This window comes from Lissotriton vulgaris, chromosome 10, assembly GCF_964263255.1.
Source record: "Lissotriton vulgaris chromosome 10, aLisVul1.2, whole genome shotgun sequence".
In the NCBI taxonomy this organism is placed as follows: Eukaryota; Metazoa; Chordata; class Amphibia; order Caudata; family Salamandridae; genus Lissotriton; species Lissotriton vulgaris.
This window is the reverse complement of record NC_141698.1, coordinates 714,779,555-714,800,017: the sequence shown is the minus strand read 5'-3', so window position 1 is coordinate 714,800,017 and position 20,463 is coordinate 714,779,555. Positions and strand designations below refer to the sequence as shown.

The following is a 20,463-nucleotide window of genomic DNA, read 5'->3' as shown; positions in this document are numbered from 1 at the left end:
ATATGAAGGATAGTTGCAAGGATATTCAAAAGGGACAGACGATGTGCACATAATTTATGCAAAAAGTGACATATCTAGGGTTAGACTGCGTGCGTGGTAACGCAGTGGTGTCTTTAGGAATGGAAAGGGAAAGTACGTTTCGGGCATTGCTAGGCAAAGCCCGTCAGGATGGTATTCATGAGGTTTAAAATCAACCTGCTGTGGGCGACTATTGCAAGGAAAAAGGGCGTGATTGCACCCAATTTAGGCAAGACTCACAATTCTTGGTATTTCAATATATGGCTGCTGAGCTGGAGCGGGGTCACCATCTGTGGGTTTACTTGATGTTTGCCCACGGAATGTTATCGTTCAGTCCTGTGACATGAGTGGATAATCTATAAATCCATCTTTGCTCCTTTTCGAACAGCCTTTTTTGCATATTGGGTCCGGCTTTGATCTGTTCAATCACGGTCCACCACATATCGTTGGGAGTGTGGTTATGTTCAAGGAAGTGGTCTGTCAATTTTGTGGCATTCTTTCTGCAGCGGATAGTGCTGCGATGCTCGCATATTCTTTGCTTGATCTTCCTTGTCGTCATTCCCACATATCGTTTGTTGCATGTGCATATAATCAAGTAAACTACGTTGCAGCTATTACAGTTAGTGTGGGAAAGCTGTCGCCAGATTTTTCCAGTTTCAATGTTCAAAGATTTTGTGTTGCTTGTTAAGTGACAAACACAACAGTCTCCACACCGAAAATGACCGATGACATCAGGTAAACCCCAAGTCCTTGTGATAGATTGGTTGTCAAGTACTTCATTTGCTTTCGGTCTAGTGTTCACCAGTGTGTCTTTTAGACTTGCTGATTTTTTGTAAGAAAACAAAGGCTTTTCCCAGCGTAGACTTCCAGTGCTGAGAATGGACCAATGTTTTTTAATACTCTTAGATACCTGGTTGGAAATGCTATTAAACGTAGTGACACAGGTGAGTGGTATCTCGTTATCTGTAGCTGTCTTTGGTTCAAGGAGGGCCTCCCTTGGCTGATTTCTGGCTCTTTTTTGGCAACTGTTTATGATTTTGGTTGGGTACCCACGTACTCGAAGCTTGTCAGTAAGGTCAGAAGCTTGCTTTTTGTACTCAGTTAGCTTGCTACAGTTGCGTCTGAGTCTCAAAAATTGACCATAGGGCAAGTTCTCTTTGAGAGGTCGCGGGTGAAAACTTTCAAACTTGAGTAAGTTATTTTTGGCAGTTGGTTTGTAGAACGTTCTGGTTTCTAGCCGGTCGTTCTCTTTGGTGATCACTACGTCAAGAAAGACTATTTCTTTTTCGCTGAAACAGTGGGTGAATTTCAGGTTCTGGTCGCATGTGTTGATCCAGGTAATGAACTCTGCCAGCTGTGCTACTGGTCCTTGCCAAATGGCAAGGACGTCATCAATATAGCGTTTCCAGAATTTCAGGTTGTCTCTAAAGGGGTTTTGATTACTAAGAATGAACTTGAGTTCAAAATCATAGACGTAGAGCCCGGCCACACTAGGGGCAAAAACACTGCCCATAGAGGTACCCCCTGTTTGGAGGAATAGGGTCCCCTCGAATTCGAAATAATTGCGTTTCAATGCTAGCCTGGCACACTCAATGATGAAGGACCTTGGTGTGTTATACTCCCAGTTTATGTTACCTAGTGTTTTCTCCAATACTTTCAGGGTATCATCCTGCGGTATGCTTGTATATAGACTCTCTATATCAAAGCTGAGCAGGATGGTCTCATTGTCCACTGTGATTTCTTGTAGAAGGTTTAGGAGACTTTTTGTGTCCTGTAGGTAGGTAACCGTTTGTTGAACAATAGTTTTTAGGAAAAAGTCGCAGAATCTGGAAAGTGGTTCCAGTAGAGATCCGATGCCAGAGACGATCGGGCGACCTGGTGGTGGTAGTTTTCCTTTGTGCATTTTTGGCAGAGTATAGAAATATGGTATCTTGCCTTCAGTGTCACACAAGTACTCTGCTTCCTGTTTGGAAATTTTTCCCATAGCTTCCGCTATTTCAACTAGGCCTTTTATTTCGGATTGTAACTCGGCTGTAGGATCAGATAAGAGGATCTGATAGTTCTTAGTATCACCTAGTAGGCGTAGGCATTCTTCACGGTAGGCACTGGTGTCCATAACTACAAGCCCGCCCCCCTTGTCGGCAGGCTTAATTGTTATGCTGTCACAGCTTCGTAGGTCTCGTAGGGCATTGCATTCAGTTCTGCTCAGATTTTGGAACTGTGAGTTATTAGTCATTTTTTCTACATCGTTGTAGACAGCTTGTTCGAAAGTGATCACTTCTACAGGAACGGCATGGGTAGGAGGTGTAAACGTAGATTTCTTTTTCAATCCACTCTCATTCTGATTGTCACTTGCCAGATTAGGTTCCTGTTTCTCAAAAAAGGCTTTCAGTCTCAGTTTCCTGAAGAAGCTAGCCAGTTCACAATGTAATTGGAATTTGTCCAAGCGGGCGGTCGGGACAAAGCCCAAGCCTTTATTAAGGACACACTTTTCTGTTTCGGAAAGTGTTCTGGAGGATAAGTTAGTGACTAAGTCCTCGTGTTGCTTGGTCCTGCTTTGCTCCTGGTCTGCCCGCTCACTGGTTCGTCCTCCTCCCAGTGTACCTGGGTTTGTTTCCTTCTCCCCTTTCCCCGCCTGCCTCTGCCTAAAAAAGGAGGGCGGTAGGGATTTTGTTGAAATGGTGGTGGTTGGAAGTGTGGTTGGAAAGGTGGTTGCCAACCGTACATGGGAAACTGTTGTGGATGGTTATATGGGTCATGAAACATTGGTGGATTAAAAGGTTTCCACTGGTTCTGACCTCTATAACCTCCCCTAGCCCTTTGTCTTGGAGTGCTAGAGGTGGAGTTAGAGCCATTGCTACTGTTGGATGAAACACTCGATGCATCTGATTCAGAAGTGGGTTTGGTTGTTGGTACAAAGTCAGGATCAGAGTATGGATAGGTTTTTTCGAATGAGAAACGTTTCAAGTCTTTTTGGAACTTGGTAACCTTTTGTTGTGTTAAATTCTCTTTATACTCATTCATTTCCTTATTTATTTCATCTAACTTCTTTTTGTACCCAGTGATGGTGGATTTTATATGAGTTTCTGTTTTTTGGATATCAATTAAGATGACTTCCGATAGCCTCAGAGCTGTCTTCAGGATCAGCATGATCCAGTCATGCGTGCAGTGCCACGCTATTAGGGCCCAGTCTTTCCTAAAGGTGGCATCTTCTAGAAAAATGCGTGGGGCATTCGTCACAAGGAGGCCCTTCGGGGCCATGTTGTTGGTCACATATTCCTTCAGGATGGTGCCATGAAGTATAGTTCTAATTCTGTTCTTCTTCATTTCAGTTAACTTTTCCCAATCCCCCGTCTGAGAGATTGTTTGTGATATGCTCGCGTCAGCAAACCCTGAGATATCTTCCATGATAGCATCAATTTCCTCTGTGGAATAGGAGAGGCCTTTGTTTTCCGACATCGTGCATCCAATGTGCAAGAAAAAATGTGTGTACTAGGTGTGGTGTTGTGTGGGGAAGGACAACTCTCACAGCTGTACGCTGCCTAGACACAATAAACCAAAAGAGAGAGAAAGGGATTTTGTTCACAAAGGTGAACGGAGAGTACTCCTGATCCCCTAGGTATCAATAATAAACAAAACAAGAGAGGAGTACCATCAGAAAAAGCTTAGTTAAAGCAGTCTGAATGGAATGAATGAAGTGAAAAAAGAAGAGAGTCCTTCCTTTCTAAGAAACCCCTCACTCACCGACCTGGTCGGTGACATGCTTCATCATCGGGGTCCACCCTGACAGCCGAGTGCCATCAGGGTGTGCTGCGACACCTGGACTACAGTGGAGCGGGTATTTTGTGTGTGAAGTGCAAAAAAATGTTAAAAAATGTCCTGATATACTTGTATAGAGAATTTTATTAACAAGAACTGGACAATATTAAAATATGTGTGTGGATACGTTTTAGGTGTTATGACCATATGTATCTGTTATGTGTGCGGTCTACATGTTTCAACCCGTTTGCTGGAAGAGTTCCGGGTTTTCGTCAGGACCAAAAAGGGAAATGGGTGGTCAGGACACACTAACGCCCTGCCGGTCCCGTCTCCTTTACCAGCTGCAGAATCATCCCTACCCGATTGATCCGCAGTGGTTTCGCAGTGTTGACTCTGTGTTGGGCAGGTTCCTGTGGGCTGGAGGTGCCTCCAGAGTGGCGCTCCGTACGTGCTTCCTCTCTACTTACTGCGGCGGCTTGGCTACCGCGGATATGCTGTCTTACTATCAGGCCTCCCATCTCCTGGTGCTCAACGAGTGGTGGTATGGGGACCGCTGTGACCCGGCCTATGCCCTGGAACACTCTCTAATGGGCGACGCCTCCCTTCATACGTTGTTGTACTCGGCCAGGAGGAGGCGGCTGCTCCCACGAGTTACCCAGGTGGTCTTTGCTGTCTGGCGGAGGGCCCTGCACCGCATGGGCTGGTGGGGTAAACTGACGGCAGAGACTCCGTTGTGGCGTAATGGCCTGCTGCCGGCGCTGGCGTCGCTGCAGGGCTTCGACGGCTGGGACGCAATAGGGGTCTCGTCCCTGGGGCATGTCCTCTCCGGCACCACCCTTAAATCCTTTCAGGAACTGAGTGCTGAGTTCAACATGCCCAAGTCCCAGTTCTTTCATTATCTCCAATTTCGTCACGCTCTTACTCCTAGCCTGGTGGGGCTGGAACAGCTCCCAGACTTCAGTCCCATAGAGGCGAAGCTGTTTATGGGAGATTTGGGTGACAAAAAAGTTTCCCAGATTTACCGCTCCTTGGTCACGTACTGCTCCCCCTCGCTCTCGACACTGAAGGCCCTATGGGAGGCCGATGTTGGCCCCTTGGACGAAGACGACTGGCGCGAGGCCCTTTAATCCCCCCGGGGGGCTGCCATTGCAGTCCGCCTCCGCTTCATTCAATTCAAATATCTGCATCGAGCTTATTTCACAAGGGACCGTTTGTGGCGGGCGGGCCTGATTGCAACCCCGGAATGTCTGAGATGTGGTTCGGAGAGAGGCACCCTTTTTCATACTGTGTGGTCTTGTGTGCGGTTGACTCGGTTCTGGGCCGGGGTCTGGGATTGCCTGTCTGAGGTGCTGGGGTGGGACCTGCCCCGTACCCCTAGGTTGGGCCTTCTTCACGTCCTAGAAAATGTTGGGGGCAACATCTACAAGCGCCATCTGTTGCTGCTGGGGCTGGTGGTAGCGAAGAGGGACCTGGCACAGGCCTGGAAGAGCGAGCGAGCGCCCCCCCTCGGTGCCTGGAGGGCGGGCCTGGACTTCATCATGGGTTTGGAACAGCCGGTTTTTGAGGCTCGGGGTTGTCCCCGCAAACATTTCAAAATATGGAACGGTGGGCAGACTATAGGGGCCTGCCTCTAGACCCTCCTATGGACATGGACGATGCATTAGCACAGGATGTTGACCCTGCACCCTAGGCCGTTGGCCGGCTCCACATTTGTACACCTTCTGTTATGGTTGACTCATGATCACGTGCACAGGGTTAGGGTGGGATAAGGGGTGGGTAGTGGCCGGGGTTGGTGGGAGTTTTGGGGTGGGTGGGTGGGAGTAATTTTTGAAAAATTCGCTTCATGCATTGGGTTCGATGCTATGCCAATGATGTGTCTTTTCGTGTCTACTGTTGACAGTCTCCTCCTGATTGTGGAGGGCTGTGCTTCAACCTGATCGAACTCCTAATAAAAATGGTTTTGGAACATTGGACTGAGGTGAAGAATGACTCCCCAACGGCTCGGACGAAGTTGCCAGGAGTGTATGGCAACAAAACATGTTGGCCTTTTGCAGTTAAAAAAGGCCAGTGACATGCCTGCTTTTTAAACTGAGGACGCTCACAACAACTAATAAAGGATGTGCTGTATATGAGTGGTACCTCAATTTTAATTTGAGAATCGCTTTCTCATTGCACATTTGGGGTTAAGAGAACACTGGGAAAGCTACAGAGTCTCAGTGTTGTCAGTTACACACTTGTTTGTTGTTTGACTTGCCACCTCTAAACAGTTTGTCACACTTTCTTTATTTTTCGTTGTGGCTAGAAAGCTACCAATGATGATAACGAGGGCACACTGGCGAGTACCATCCAGCAGTCCTGTGGGTTTGCACACATGAGGTGCTTTCTAGCCTTTTCACATATTTTTCTAAATTCTTTTCATATTCTGAGTTATGCATATACATTAATTTCAAGAAGGGTGGATGTGTATTGAATGTGGCTATTGATCAATTATTTTAAAAGATGAGCAGTAATGACTAATGGATGGTTACCCAGAACTGTACAGGAAAGGGTTTTTGAAAAAGAATTAATGACTCCCAGGAGTCTTTGAAATGGGAAGGGGATCCTGACATATTTGGTGATATTTGTACCCTTGATGTCAATGGAGATGGAGTTTAACATCTATGGACGACAGTGAAAGCATCAAGGTCGAATGATAAGAGGTCTTTGACATTGAAGACGGGGACATAGCCATCAACCAGTTCCTTCCTTTACGTCAAATGATGTCTGTGTGTAAACGCTGACTGACGGCATTTCTTCAGTGGAGATCAGAGCTCTGACAGGACGTCGTTGAGCCCTCTTTTCAACAGGAAAATGTCAATATTGACATCTTACAGGTAGACTGGGAATGACGTAGAGTATGGTGCCCTAAACGTCTTTGCAATGTCGGTTTTTCCTTCAAGCTCCCTTTTTGGTAGTCTTTGTTGCCAGCAGGCTTTTTTCAGGGGTGGCGTGAGAAGATGATCTTTCAAGTATTCTTTTGCTCCTCCTCTGCTTTCATACCTTCCAAGAGGACCCTCAGCCTGATACCTTTGCTATCTTTGTTTCGACATCTTTTTACAGACGTTGCAGACAGACTTTTATTATGAGACCTTCTTGCAGACACACCACACAAACCTTGCAAGAGTTTGACACTGCTTTTCTTTTGCCACATAAAGGCACGTTTCAAAAAGAGAAGACATATGGCAGAGAAATTGTTACAGGAATCCGGAATGATTGACGTTTGACAGATCATGTTTAAAAACCCCAAGAGAAGCTTAATAAGCTTAGAAATATATTAAATTTAATTAAAACATATGAGGTTTCAAAACCTCATATGATCTGAAGGCCCTGCTCATGTGAGCCAGAAAAAAGAACTGGCTCTCTGTGGTAACTGTCAACAGGGTGCACTGTGAGAAGTGTCTTAGATTCCTGAAAGGTCAGGACCTGTTTCTCTCTCTTTATAATGGAGCCTGTCAAGGTGCATATTCTTTTAACTTTCTTCATACATTTTCACCTTTCTGCACACATAACACTAGTTTGAAACTGATGAGTCATTGTATTCTCACAGAAAAAAATGGAGCCTCTGACAGGCTATCATAGAGTGTACCTCATCATGAGTTCAAATGGACATCAACACTGTATGGAGATTTACAACGGATTGGACATGTATAAATAAGCGCTCCGGGTCAGCGCAGAACAATCCTAGGATTTATTACTATCAATGAACATACTACAATGCAGAAATATACATACACATATATACATATTTATATCGAAAGTACTCTGGGTTTCCAGTGCAATTTGCGATTAATAATGATCCCTTGGAGAAACAAAAAGTAGCAGTGGCAGCTATCATGTCCCCATGATAAGGAAGGGTGGTAGCACGATATAGATTACTGTTATCATATAACGCATAATACATTGAATCAGGGCAATTCGAAGACCCCAAATCATTTGGGAGACTGCTTAATTATTACGTCATGACAAAGGCAATGCCTAACATGGGCACATTTTTAGTATGCTACTTGCACAGCAGGTGGTTTAGGTTTACTGATGAAAGTATACAACTAGAGCTGATAGAATGCATTTAGGCTATAGTGGTTAATTACCTGCTTGATGTCAGATGCCTCTCATTCTTGTGCATGGTGTATATTCTCACTACTGTTACATAATCTGTTTTAAGAATTTGTAACCAGACTAAATATGTGGAAGCTGTGTGTGTTATTTTGAGGATCAAGGATCAGTTTTAATGAACATATGAAGAAACAAGTCAGGAAAAAATAGGGACCAAGGCTCCCCAGTCAACTTAAAGAGGAATGGCCATGAAGTGACATTTATCTTTGTTACACTTCCTATATGCAACAACGTTCTGGAGGACACTGTGAATTGAATAGTCAAATGTTCATCCAGAGCGAGAAAAACTTTTAGAAAATTCTACAAGAGAGTGTCAACTGCTGCTTTCCTGCGAATTGTATTATTGTGTTGCACACTAAATATTTTTTTACTTTTGTTATTGATGGAGAAAGGTGTGTTATATATTCTTGCTTTTTATTTGCTACTTTCTTCTGTTTTCTTTCTCCTGGGTATCTTATTTTCAAATCTTATAGTTCTTCTATCCCACCCATCGTCCTTCTTTGTAGTGCAGAACCATTAGCATCATCATGCCTTGTGAGACGTTTCTGTCACTATATAGTCTCACATCTTTCAGGATTCAACATTCTGAGGGATACTGCTGGAGGAATCTTCATGGGCCGTTGAAAAAGATTTCTTATCTTTTGCCTTTTAATCTCGAGTAAGATGTACCTGCTTGGGTTGCTGGACACTGCCTATTTATTACAGCACTGCATTGTCAAAATAGAGAATGTTAGAAGATTGTCCCTCATGGATATTGTTTTTATGAGTGACTTTATTTTTCTTGCTAAATGGATCAAAATAAATTCAACAGTGACAATTTCAAGAAATAGTAAATTGTTTGACTTACCTTCCGCCTCGCCCAAGCCGTCGTCGTGCTAATCCAACACAACTCTGGGGTATGGTGAGGGTGGTTAGGCAGTATCTATAGCGAATATCTCCTAACCCACCTTGTTCTGGACTACACCAAGGCCAGTTCCCAATATGGTCGAGTTTTGGCTTTGAAAGACAAAAAAGTGAACAAAGTAATAATGCTATCATTATGGCCAAATATCAAACAAAGTCATCTGATACAATGTCATTACTTACAGCATTGTATTGACAGCCTGCTTTCCTTCGGAAAGCATAGACACCATCTGGATCATTTTCTTCCTCAGCTTCCGAAGAACCAGACAGGGCCTGTAACAAAAATAAGACACTAAGAAGAGCCCAAGTTTAAATAAAAAATAATTACTTTTTTTGAAAAATAATGATTGGTAAACCTGGGAGAGACGGTCTTCATCTGAGCTGGGGAAATCATACTGATTAAGGTCCTTGGTAATAAAGATAGGCAGCGCAGCAGGATTCGTCTGTTGGGAAGTAGCAGCAGCAGACGAAGATAAGACTTTGGGCTTCTTCTCATATTTTCTTTTAGGTCGTACAAGCTCACATTTCTGAGAAAGAAATAGACAATTTGTAAAAACAGCAGCAGATTCATAAATTACCTTTAGTTATTATCAAATACAAATAGGTACATGAACTATCCCTGTGATATGCTTCGTAATTGCATAGAAAAAGAAATGAATCAACTACAAAAACTATTTCTAGAATTAATTACTTCTACAATAAAAGAAGAAAATCCAGAAAATTAACATGGCATATGTTAGAGCAGGGACAAAGAAATAACACCACCCCAAAAAAGTTATGGGTTGTGAGACTATTTAAATTGTTTCCTCCATCTCATCTTTTTTACTGTTTCACTCAGAAAATAGTTCTATAGACCTTGAAGAGTCACTTTCATAAATAGAAATCCCGCAATTTTCACCAAGAAAAGGAGGGGGGTGAATTTTAATTCTCAAAATTTCACAATTTAATAAGGTGTCCTGTGTCTGCATGTTAATAAGAAAAAAGTTACTTACCTTCGATAACCTTATGGCGGATTATATTTTCATAGATTAGCATAGCAGATGAAATAAAGAGTTGGACTGAGTTCCGCTTTCTGTATGGTGGGGTTTGTATTATTAACGGGAAGTATTACTCACATTTCCTGACATGCTTCATCATCAAAGTATCATTATAATCCCAAAATAATTGTCAGGGCGGGCTCAACCGGATGTGAAATCTCTTGAGATGAAAAACATAGACAGTAAAAAAGAATCCCTAAATGGGTTTTTAAATTGTCTCTGAGATTTGTAGGATTAATTATCTTCATTGTGGGTCTTACGGATAAGGTCAAAAAGTGGTTGTGATATAGAGGAATTAGTATCCATCCCTACACTGAGAAGTGTTTGCTTGTGTTAGCCATAACAAATGCCAATATAGGTCAACAGCTGAATAGCTTAGAACCGTTGGTAGCTGGAGGATAATAGGCACAAATGCCAACTGTGGATCCTTGATGAAGGTTTGATGACAGGAGGTTGTCTCCTCATGGTTACCCATGGGGTTAGCAAATACTGCAATTTAAAGCTCATACAAAGGGGAAGCAACAGTGTTCAGTATTAAGACATCATGATTAGCACGCTGTTGAATGAGTGTCTTTGAATGAATCATTATTTTTTGAGACAGGGTTATATTTTTAGTATAGATCTCAGTACTGAAAAAGCCATTGGGCCTATCCTGGCATTTGTGATGGCTGAAAAATGTAGACCTTTCAATATGTAGGGATAATCATTTCTGCACATCATGTCAATAACAACTATAGAATCCACCATACCGAAGGAGAACTCAGTACACCTCTTAATTTCATCTGCTATACCTCTCTCTCTTGGTTCAGTTGGGAGGCAAATCACATCTCTCGTTCCCTCTAAGTGACTTTTTTATAGAAATCTTTTCCCAATAAATCACTCTTCAGGGCCACAACTCCGCCTCCAGGTGTGATGTCACAAGAGTATGTTATATGCAAACAAGCACACTGGCATCAGTTCAGATATTCAATCTGTGCACCATTCAGGGGTCCAGAGAGAAACTGAGACAGCAAGGACAGCGACCAATGCAGCCTATCATATGTTTTCATACCATAGGATCTTAAACATGCCATAAGCTCATCAGGCAGGAGATTCAGCAGTGAGAAACCTGCAGAAAGATTATGTATCTATTAGAGGGAATATGTTACTAACTTTGTAAGCATCTATTCGTAGCGTGTGATGCTGCACATTGGCATGCTATGCATACTCCTGCCATTCAGTGTTTGGTTCGGACTCTACAACTTGTTTTTCTCTAAGAAGTCTTACTGCTGGCGTGATATTGAGTTTTCTCCTCTTCACGAGGATGCACATGTTTAACAGCTCCATTGTTAAGATAATACAAAAAATTATGTGTGTGAAATAAACTAAAGATATGTACACATTTGTAACTATACTATATATAAATCTGACACCAGTGTATGCCTGATGGGGAGGTGGGAGCTAGCATGTGAATCTGCAGCACTAAATGCTACGAATAGATGCTTACAAGATAAGTAACATGCCTAATTTGTAGCATGTGTTGGCTGCAGATTCACGTTATGCATAGACTGTAAAGCAGTACTCCTCACGCTGTGGCTCTAGGTATTTGATGGTGCAGATATTTGAAATAGTGTTCTGTTTGCCCCACTAGAGATTGCTGTCTTGCCTGGACATCCACGTAATAGTGTTTAGTAAATGTGTGGGGATTCGACCAAGTAGCTGCTCACAAATATCAGCTAAAGGGACGTTGCCTAAGAAAAACACCTTTTTATCTAGTAGAATATGCATGTGAAACTGATCGCAGAGTTTGTTTGGCTTTTCTTTAGCAAATTTAAATACATTTCACGATCCACCATGCAATGCCTGCTTCAATTAGGGGGGGTCGCTACTGCTCGAACAACCAGGTCTTGAGTTGCTTCCTGAAGGCGAGATGGTCCTGTGTCAGCTGGAGGTGGGTGGGGAGGGAGTTCCATGTCTTGGCTGCAAGGTAGGAGAAGGATCTTCCTCCGGCGTTGGCTTTGCGAATACGTGGGACGGTGGCGAGGACGAGGCTGGCGGAGCGGAGCTGGCGGATAGGCGTGTAGAATGCAAGGCGGTTGTTGAGGTACCTGGGACCCGCATCGTGGAGAGCCTTGTGTGCGTGGGTGAGGAGTCGAAATGTTATTCTCTTGCTGACGGGGAGCCAGTGCAGGTTCTTCAGATGGACAGAGATGTGGCTGTGGCGGGGGATGTCCAAAATGAGTCTTGCCGAGGCGTTCTGAATGCGCTGTAGTCTTTTCTGGAGCTTGGCTGTGGTTCCGGCGTAGAGGGTGTTTCCGTAGTCCAGGCGGCTGGTGACGAGGGCCTGGGTGACCGTCTTCCTGGTTGCGGTGGGGATCCATCGGAAGATTTTTCGGAGCATGCGCAGGGTGTTGAAACAGGACGATGAGACGGCGTTGACTTGCTTGGTCATCGTGAGGGAGGAGTCCAGGATGAAGCCCAGGTTGCGTGCATGGTCCGTTGGCTTGGGTGCGGTGCCCAGGGCCGGTGGCCACCAGGAGTCATCCCAGGCGGAGGGCGAGGGTCCGAGGATGAGGACTTACGTTTTGTCAGAGTTCAGCTTCAGCCGGCTGAGCTTCATCCATTCCGCGACGTCCTTCATTCCTTCCTGGAGGCCGGCTCTGGCGGTGGCGGGGTCGTTGGTGAGGGAGAGTATCAGCTGTGTGTCGTCGGCATAGGAGATGATGTTGAGGTTGTGTTTGAAATCCAATAAGCTATCAAGAACAAAAAGAAATCTCGATATTTTAACTAAAACCGAGGACTGCCCAAATCCTTGCCTACCCCTCTCAAGGATCAACCTATATTAATTCTTCATAGAGAAGAAACAGTACCCATTAGAGGGAAATGTTTTTCAGAGGTATTATAATCACCTAAGATACCCTATTTGCCAGATAGCCTAACATAACCTGATATAATACCAGAAAAGTAATCACTCAATCATGCTGAGATCAAAGGTTAGATCCACCCAAGCCTGGAGTCGAGTGTCATCAAATTATCTGGGCACCGGAATATAAGACACAGGGCTGTCACGATATTTTGAACAGATGGAATATCCTGAAATTAATAGCTGAAATCAGTGAGCTAAGATATATTAGATCCACAGATCTTGAACGAGTACAATTCCTAGCAGGGTCTACAAACTTAATAACCGAACAAACATTGACAACATGGAAGACCCCTGGGATTGCTCAATCAATATTGGAAAGATCAGATTTATTTCAAACATGGGGTATTCAATTATCACAGCCCGTCACCCCTCGTTATCCGTTCCCGTTAAAAAAAAAACAGAGGTCCGCAATCTACCAGGAAATCGGCCAAAGTGGCTCCCCAAAAGCCCGTCTACTCGATCCTATACAATGCCAAAGGCAGAAGCAAAGAAGTCTTCGCCCAGGAAGAGAATGAAGTAGAACGAGGGGGAGAAATTAGATCACCCACAGAGCATTGGAAATGGCTTCGCAGCTTGCTAAATGCTAAGCGGAAAAATTGACCGAGTAAAGATAACGCGAAGCAAGCTGATAAAAAAGGTATACACATTGTATCATGGAACATCGCTGGAGCTAAAAAACTATTGGAGGATGGATTAGCCTTAGACGATTGGGCGAATTGCGATATAATCGCTTTACAAGAGACTTGGCTGCAAGAAGAAATTGCATTGGCAGGCTTTACACACCACTCGGTAGCCACAGAGAAATGTAAAATCTATGGTAGAGCCATCGGTGGCCTTTCAGTTTAAGTGTCATCTGCTCTAAAAATTAATTCAGAAGAACTTGAATCTCCAGACCCAAGTATTCAAGTAATCAAACTATCAGGATTTATTGCAAACAACAAAATGACAACTATTCTGATCAATTATTATACGCAACCAAAAGTTCGATGGAAAAATATAAAAAATTCCTTATTATGTGAGGTAATAACTGACCTTCGTAGTACTGAGCCATTGTGGAACGTCATAATAACCGGTGATTTTAATTCCAACCTGATACACTCCCTGGAGGAGGATGAAATACTAACAGCGGATAACATGCACTGGAGCGTGGGGCAAGGACCAGAATGGATCGAATAGGCATTCAACTGGTTACAGAGTTAGAGTACCTAGGTATGCGTGTCCTGAATGGAAGGACCAATGAGGATCGACCTCCCAAAAAATCCTTCTATGGTCCGCATTACCAATCAACACTGGATTATACAATTGCAAGTCTTTCGTTATTTCCCTTACTAAATAGTTTTTATATTGAATACTCGCCCATGAGTGATCACGCAATGCAACACATTAAATTCAATCTGTGCGTCGAAAGATTTCAATCATCATATATCCTTGAAGGCAAACTATGCACAATCAATCAAAAACGTATAGACTGGTTTAATTCAAATAACATCGAGTGGTTCTCGATAATAGAGGAAACGATGAACAACTTAGGTGATATCCCAACGAATAATATTCAAGCATGGTCTCTCCTTTTAGAGAGTCTAAAACTGAAAATGAAAATCACCAGTTATGAAGGCCAATGGAATCAGTCTAAATAATACATTGCCGAATGATTTGAGAGATCTAAGAAGGGACCTGCGAAAAACACATAAAAAGTTGCAACCGTATGCCAAAGACTCTTGTCAAATGGACGTTTTCCTGGCCCTACGGCAGTGCCTGGGAGCACAAAAAAGTTATGAAGGAAAAATTCTGGACCAAATTGCTCTTTAGTTCTAAAACCTCGAATACAATTACGTTCTGGAAAATCATAAATCAACTAACTAGACCGTCGAACGTTCTAACATCAAATGTACAGGAATATGAATGTGTTACTTTCCTCCAGGTAAATATTAAAGGAAATACAACAAAAATCCCAGGGAATCAACCCTTTCTGCAACAGTACAGCAAAAAGACAAGTGAGGTGGAACATAGCATACAGCAATTACCAATCAATCCAAGTAAAGCGCCAACTACAACCTTAATACTCGGAACTTTTTCTATGGAGGAGATAACAAAAGTAATTAAAAAGGGCAAGAGGAACTGGGCCCCGGGGCCAAACGGCATTCCACAAGCAGTATACAAACACGCACCTGACTACTGGAGCCCACTTCTTGAGAATCTCTTTGCTGATGTTCAAACACTCAATCAAGTTCAAGAAAGCTGGCAAGGATCCATAATAATGCCTATAAACAAAGGTGGTGACAGAACCAACCCACTTAACTACCGACTAATGGCACTGCAGGATGTGGAAGCAAAATACTTTGAATCTCTTCTACTAAAAGACCTGGTTACCTGGTCAGGCGAAAGAGATCTTATCCCAATCAACCAAACAGGGTTTAGAGCGGGGATCGGAACTATTTCAAATATTCTATCAATAACCATGATAGCCGATAAATGCCAGCGCACCAAACAGGAGCTGAACTTATGTTTTATTGATTTGCAAGCCGCATTTGACAGTGTGGATCGGGACTTATTATGGGTAAAATTAAGATCATGGGACATACCAGAGAGTATACTAAGGGGCCTGTTGCTATTGCATACAGGCACATGGACACACGTAAAACTAGGGGATGGCACCCGATTGTCAAGAAAAGTGTCCACAGTAACCGGACTAAAACAAGGCTGTGTCCTGGCCCCACATTTATTCAACCTATTTCTCTCGGATCTCTCCGGCAAATTAAACACCTGTAATGCTCACCCGCCGAGACAAGGCAACTTGCAACTCTCACATCTCGCATATGCGGACGATATTATACTCATGAGCCTAACAAAAGTCGGTATGACCAGGCTATTAACAGAACTTTCACTTTTCTTGTCCGCAAACAAGCTGACTTTGAACTTATCCAAGACCAAAACAATGTTAATTTCCAACTGACGCTCAATAGATTACAACATCTGCATTGAAGGAAAAAGGCTTGAAAGGGTCTCAAGTTATAAATATCTGGGATATTTTATTGATGATAAGTTAACTTTAAAAGCCCAGAAACATTATATAACACAAAGAGCTGGAGCCTTGATCTTTGCATTTAGCTACCTGTTTAAAAAACTAGAGGGCCCCTCGCTTAAACCATTGCTAACAGTAATTGCTAGTAAAGCCCTTCCCACCTTAGCGTATGCAAGTGCAGCAATGCACGGTAAGGATGGTGCCCTGTTAAACAACTTGATTACCAAAATCTATAAGAAAGTCTTTCAACTTCCCCGCACTGCTTCACCAGCGCAAATGCGCCTAGAATTTGGTCTTATGAATGCGTCAGCGGGAAGACTATATACGTGCATCAAAGCATGGTACCGGATCAAAATGAACGCCACAGACAATAATCAAAACAAATTTTTGTGGCAAGAAGTTAAAATTCGAAGCAAATCAGAGGCAAATAAATTCCTGACCAGTGCACTGGAATTAACATGCACCGCACAGCTAAGGGATAAAAATTTGCCATTTCATTCATTTAAACAGGCAATAAACAAAGCCGCCAAATTTCATTCTCTGCTCACTGATAAGGAAATCCTCTCCCATCGCTCCCACTCTTGGGTTGTGATCAACAGTTATAAATTACTTACCCCGGTTGATGGCTCTAAGATTTGGAAAATATCCAACGTTGGCCGACATACCAGCCTGGAAACATCCGGCATCCGTTGCCTGTCGGCTCTGTGGTCATATTAAAGAGGACATAATTCATATAATTTGTCATTGTACAAAGTTGAAACAGGAGCGAACGCTATTTTTAAAGAATTATTTTCGGATTAAGAGATTGCGTACCTGCAGGACAGCGATTCTTGGCTGCTTGGACTCTATGGACTAACAAATTAACTGTAAGATTGTAAAGTTCCTGCTTGCTTTTGAAAAACGTCTGAAAGCAAAATAATACCTTTAAAACCGCATTGTATTGTCCTGATATCTTTATTTTTCTTTGTCCCTTTTAAGTTCTATTTATGAGTATTTGGATTTTACCTTGTTGCAAATCTTTGAATATTTATTTTTAATTAATTTTATATTTAAACATTGTTTCAGAAGTGCAAAGGAAATTTGTTATGGTTTAAATTAACTAAACAAAGTTTAATTCAAATTAATTCAATCATGCTAAGAGAAGATGAACAGCACTGGCCAAAGACAGACCTGAATAGAAACCGATCTGTTGCAGCTAAGGTTGAGATGCAGGCAGGCAGAGAGGGTGTGGAGGAGGCACTATCTAGAAGCGGATAAAACTGTTTTCAAATTGACACTTCAGGAATATAAAGCACAGATTAAGTGTGCTAAGGCACTTTATCTGGAGAATACGCTAAATCAGTCAACCAATAAATCTCAATCTCTATTTAAGATTGTGAATGATCTTTCCCATCCGGTTGGTGCTACAAATACTATCCCAGTCTCACAGACTTTATGTGATTCTTTGGCAGCTTTCTTCGAGGATAAGATCTCCATGATTTTGAATGGACTTGCGGAGGAGCCTTTATCTCCATCGACTCCAGTGGACTGTCTATCTAGTAATTCTACCATGGAAAATATGACAGAATCTTCCAGTCGACCCCAGCCGAGTTGTTCGTCTCTCGACTTGGGAGCTCCGGAAGAATCCTCCAGCCGACCTCGGTCAAGTCGTCTGACCCTTGACCTGGAAGCTCCGGAGGTGACCTTCAGTCGACCCCAGATGAGCTACCCTTTCTCTGGCCCGGGAGCTCCGGATGAGTCTTCGAGTCGACCCCTCCCCCCACCCCCCACCCCCCCCCGAGAAACTTTTTCTCGCTGTGGGAGCTCCGGAAGAGTCTTCCAGTCGACCTCAGGAGAGTTATCGGTATCTCAGTCAGGGAGCTCCAGAGGAACCTCCTAGCTCTAGCCATCTCTGTCGGGGATCTCTGGCTAACCCTCTTAATCATCCTCAGTTAAGCCGTTTTCCTTTGCCCTCTTTTGAGGAGTTTTGTAAATTGGCACAGACGGTATCCTCAGGCTCGCCGCTAAATCCTCTTCCACATAAAATCTGGAAAGCACTCCAGCATGAACTTTTCCACCCTCTGTATTTAATCTGTCAGCAGTCGCTGGCCACCGCAATCGTCCCGGAGAGTTGGAAATTAGCGGTAGTTTCTCCCCTCCTGAAGAAACCCTCACTTGATCCCACCTGTCTGTCTAATTATAGACCTATCTCCCTGCTCCCTTTTCCGGCTAAAATCATGGAGAAGTGGGTCACCCGCTCTCTATCTAGCTTTCTTGAGGATAACAAATGGTTGGAGGTGGCCCAGTTTGGGTTTCGGCCAGCGCATGGGACAGAATCAGCGCTGGTAGCCGTGTTAGACAATCTTCGGGCGCGGGTCGACACAGGTCGGGCAGCCTTTTTAGTGCTGCTCGACATGTCGGCCGCGTTCGACACGGTGTGCCACTCCACCCTTATCAGGAGACTGGAGGAGAGCGGGGTTACGGCAGTGGCGTAACGAAACATGAGGGGGCCCCCCTGCAAACTACATGGAGGGGGCCCCCCTCCCATCCTCCATGCCTGTCTAGAGCTCTCAGGCCAGCGACCCGCCATACTGCAGGGGATGCGGGGCGATTGTTACGCCACTGTCACCAATGCAGCCGTTAATAGTAACACTGGATGGTGGAGTTAAAGGTTGGGCTTAGTCTGCCAGCAGGCTATCATAGGTGGTGGTCCATTCATTACAGGGTCCCTGCCATCAGTAGGCCGGGGAAGTTTGCCCAATTTTAGGTGGGTTTCCTGATGCAGACTCCTGTCATGATATACAACATCGGGCCCACTCATCGTTTAGTTTTGACAAAAGTGCATTGCATTCACTGCTCCTTCCCGTTTTAAAACATTGGACAAAGTGACAATGCAGTATTTCAAAAGCAGATATAACTACAAAGAGCACATTTTGATAATACATTTTTATTTTTATTAGACAATAGCAATCTTAAGAGCATTGCATAGCTTCATACACACTTTGACCCCAATTCCATCACAGTCTCTCTCTCTCTGTCAGTCAGTATCTCTCTTTCAGTCAGTCAGTCTATCTCTCTCTGTCATTCAGTCTCTCTTAGTCAGTCACTCTCAGTCAGTCAGTCTCTCTCTCTCTGTCTCTCTCTGTCAGTCTGTCAGTCAGTCCCTCTCTGTCAGTCAGTCTCTCTGTCAGTCAGTCTATCACTCTCTGTCATTCAGTCTCTCTCAGTCAGTCTCTCTCAGTCAGTCAGTCAGTCTCTCGCTCTCTATCTGTCTGTCAGTCAGTCTCTCTCTGTCAGTCTCTCTCAGTCAGTCTCTCTCAGTCAGTCTCTCTCAGTCAGTCTCTCTGTCAGTCTCAGTCTCTCTCTCTGTCAGTCAGTCTCTCTCTCTCAGTCTCTCTCAATCAGTCTCTTTCAGTCTGTCAGTTTCTCTCTCTTAGTCAGTCTCTCTCTCTGTCAGTCAGTCTCTCTCTTTGTCAGTCAGTCTCTCTCTCTCTCTGTTAGTCAGTCTCTCTTTCTCTGTCAGTCTCTCAGTCTCTTTCTCTCTCTGTCAGTCTTTGTCAGTCAGTCTCCCTCTCTGTCAGTCAATCTCTCTCTCAGTCAGCCAGTCTCTCTCTCTCCCAGTCAGTCTCTCTCTCTCCCAGTCAGTCAGTCTCTCTCAGTCAGTCATTCTCTCTTTACCCCAGTCAGTCAGTCTCTCTCTCGCTCTGTCAGTCAGTCTCTGTCAGTCAGACTCTCTCACTCAGTCAGTCTCTCTCTCAGTCAGTCTCTCTCTCAGTCAATCTCTCTCCAAGTCAGTCTCTCTCTGTCAGTCTCTCTGACAGTCAATCAGTCTATCTCTCTGTCAGTCAGTCTCTGCCTCTCTCTCTCAGTCTCTCTTTCTCAGTCAGTTTCTCTCTACCTTAGTCAGTCTCTGTCAGTCAGTCAGTCTCACTCTCAATCAGTCTCTCTCTCTCTGTCAGTCAGTCACTCTCTCTCTCAGTCAGTTTCTCAGTCAGTCAGTCTCTACTCTCTCTCCATTCTCTCTCTCAACTCTGTCCACTCTATCTCTACTGTCTCTCTCTCCACAGTCTCTCCTCTGTCTCTCTCTCCACTTTCTCTCTCCACTCTCTCACTATCTCTCTCTCCACTGTCTCCCTCCACTGTCTCCCTCCACTGTCTCCCTCCACTGTCTCCTTCCACTGTCTCCCTCTACTCCCTCTCTCTCCACCCTCTCCCCCTTCTCTCTCTCTACTTTCTCTCCACTCTCTCTCTCCACTCTCTCTCTCCACTCTCTCTCTCCACTCTCTCTCTCCACTCTCTCTCTCCACTCTCTCTCTCCACTCTCTCTCTCCACTCACTCTCTCTCCACTCACTCTCTCTACACTCACTCTCTCTCCACTCACTCTCTCTACACTCACTCTCTCTCCGCTCACTCTCTCTCCACCCACTCTCTCTCTGCTGTCTCCCTCCACTGTCTCTCTCTCCACTGTCTCTCTCTCTCCACTGTCTCTCTCTACTCTCCACTCTCTCTCCACTCTCTGTCTCTCTCCACTCTCTCTCCACTGTCTACTCTCTCTCCACTGTCTCTCTCCACTCTCTCTCTCTCTCTCTAGCCACTCTCTCTCTCCACTGTTTCTCTCCACTGTTTCTCTCCACTCTCTCTCTCTCCACTCTCTCTCTCTCTCTCTCTCTCTCTCCCACTCTCCCTC

General features: G+C 44.1%; 1 protein-coding gene across 2 annotated transcripts in view; it reads right to left on the bottom strand.

Annotated features, from left to right (window-relative positions):
- Nucleotides 1-20,463, bottom strand: part of EPC1 (enhancer of polycomb 1) — a 1,373,110-nt gene that overhangs the window by 453,092 nt on the left and 899,555 nt on the right. For both annotated transcript variants that reach the window (XM_086941549.1, XM_086941548.1), the window contains exons 7-9: nt 9,189-9,359; nt 9,016-9,105; nt 8,777-8,925 (exon numbers count right to left, since the gene is read on the bottom strand). In XM_086941549.1, the coding sequence (XP_086797675.1) occupies nt 8,777-8,925; nt 9,016-9,105; nt 9,189-9,359 (410 nt within the window). The remainder of the gene's footprint in view (nt 1-8,776; nt 8,926-9,015; nt 9,106-9,188; nt 9,360-20,463) is intronic.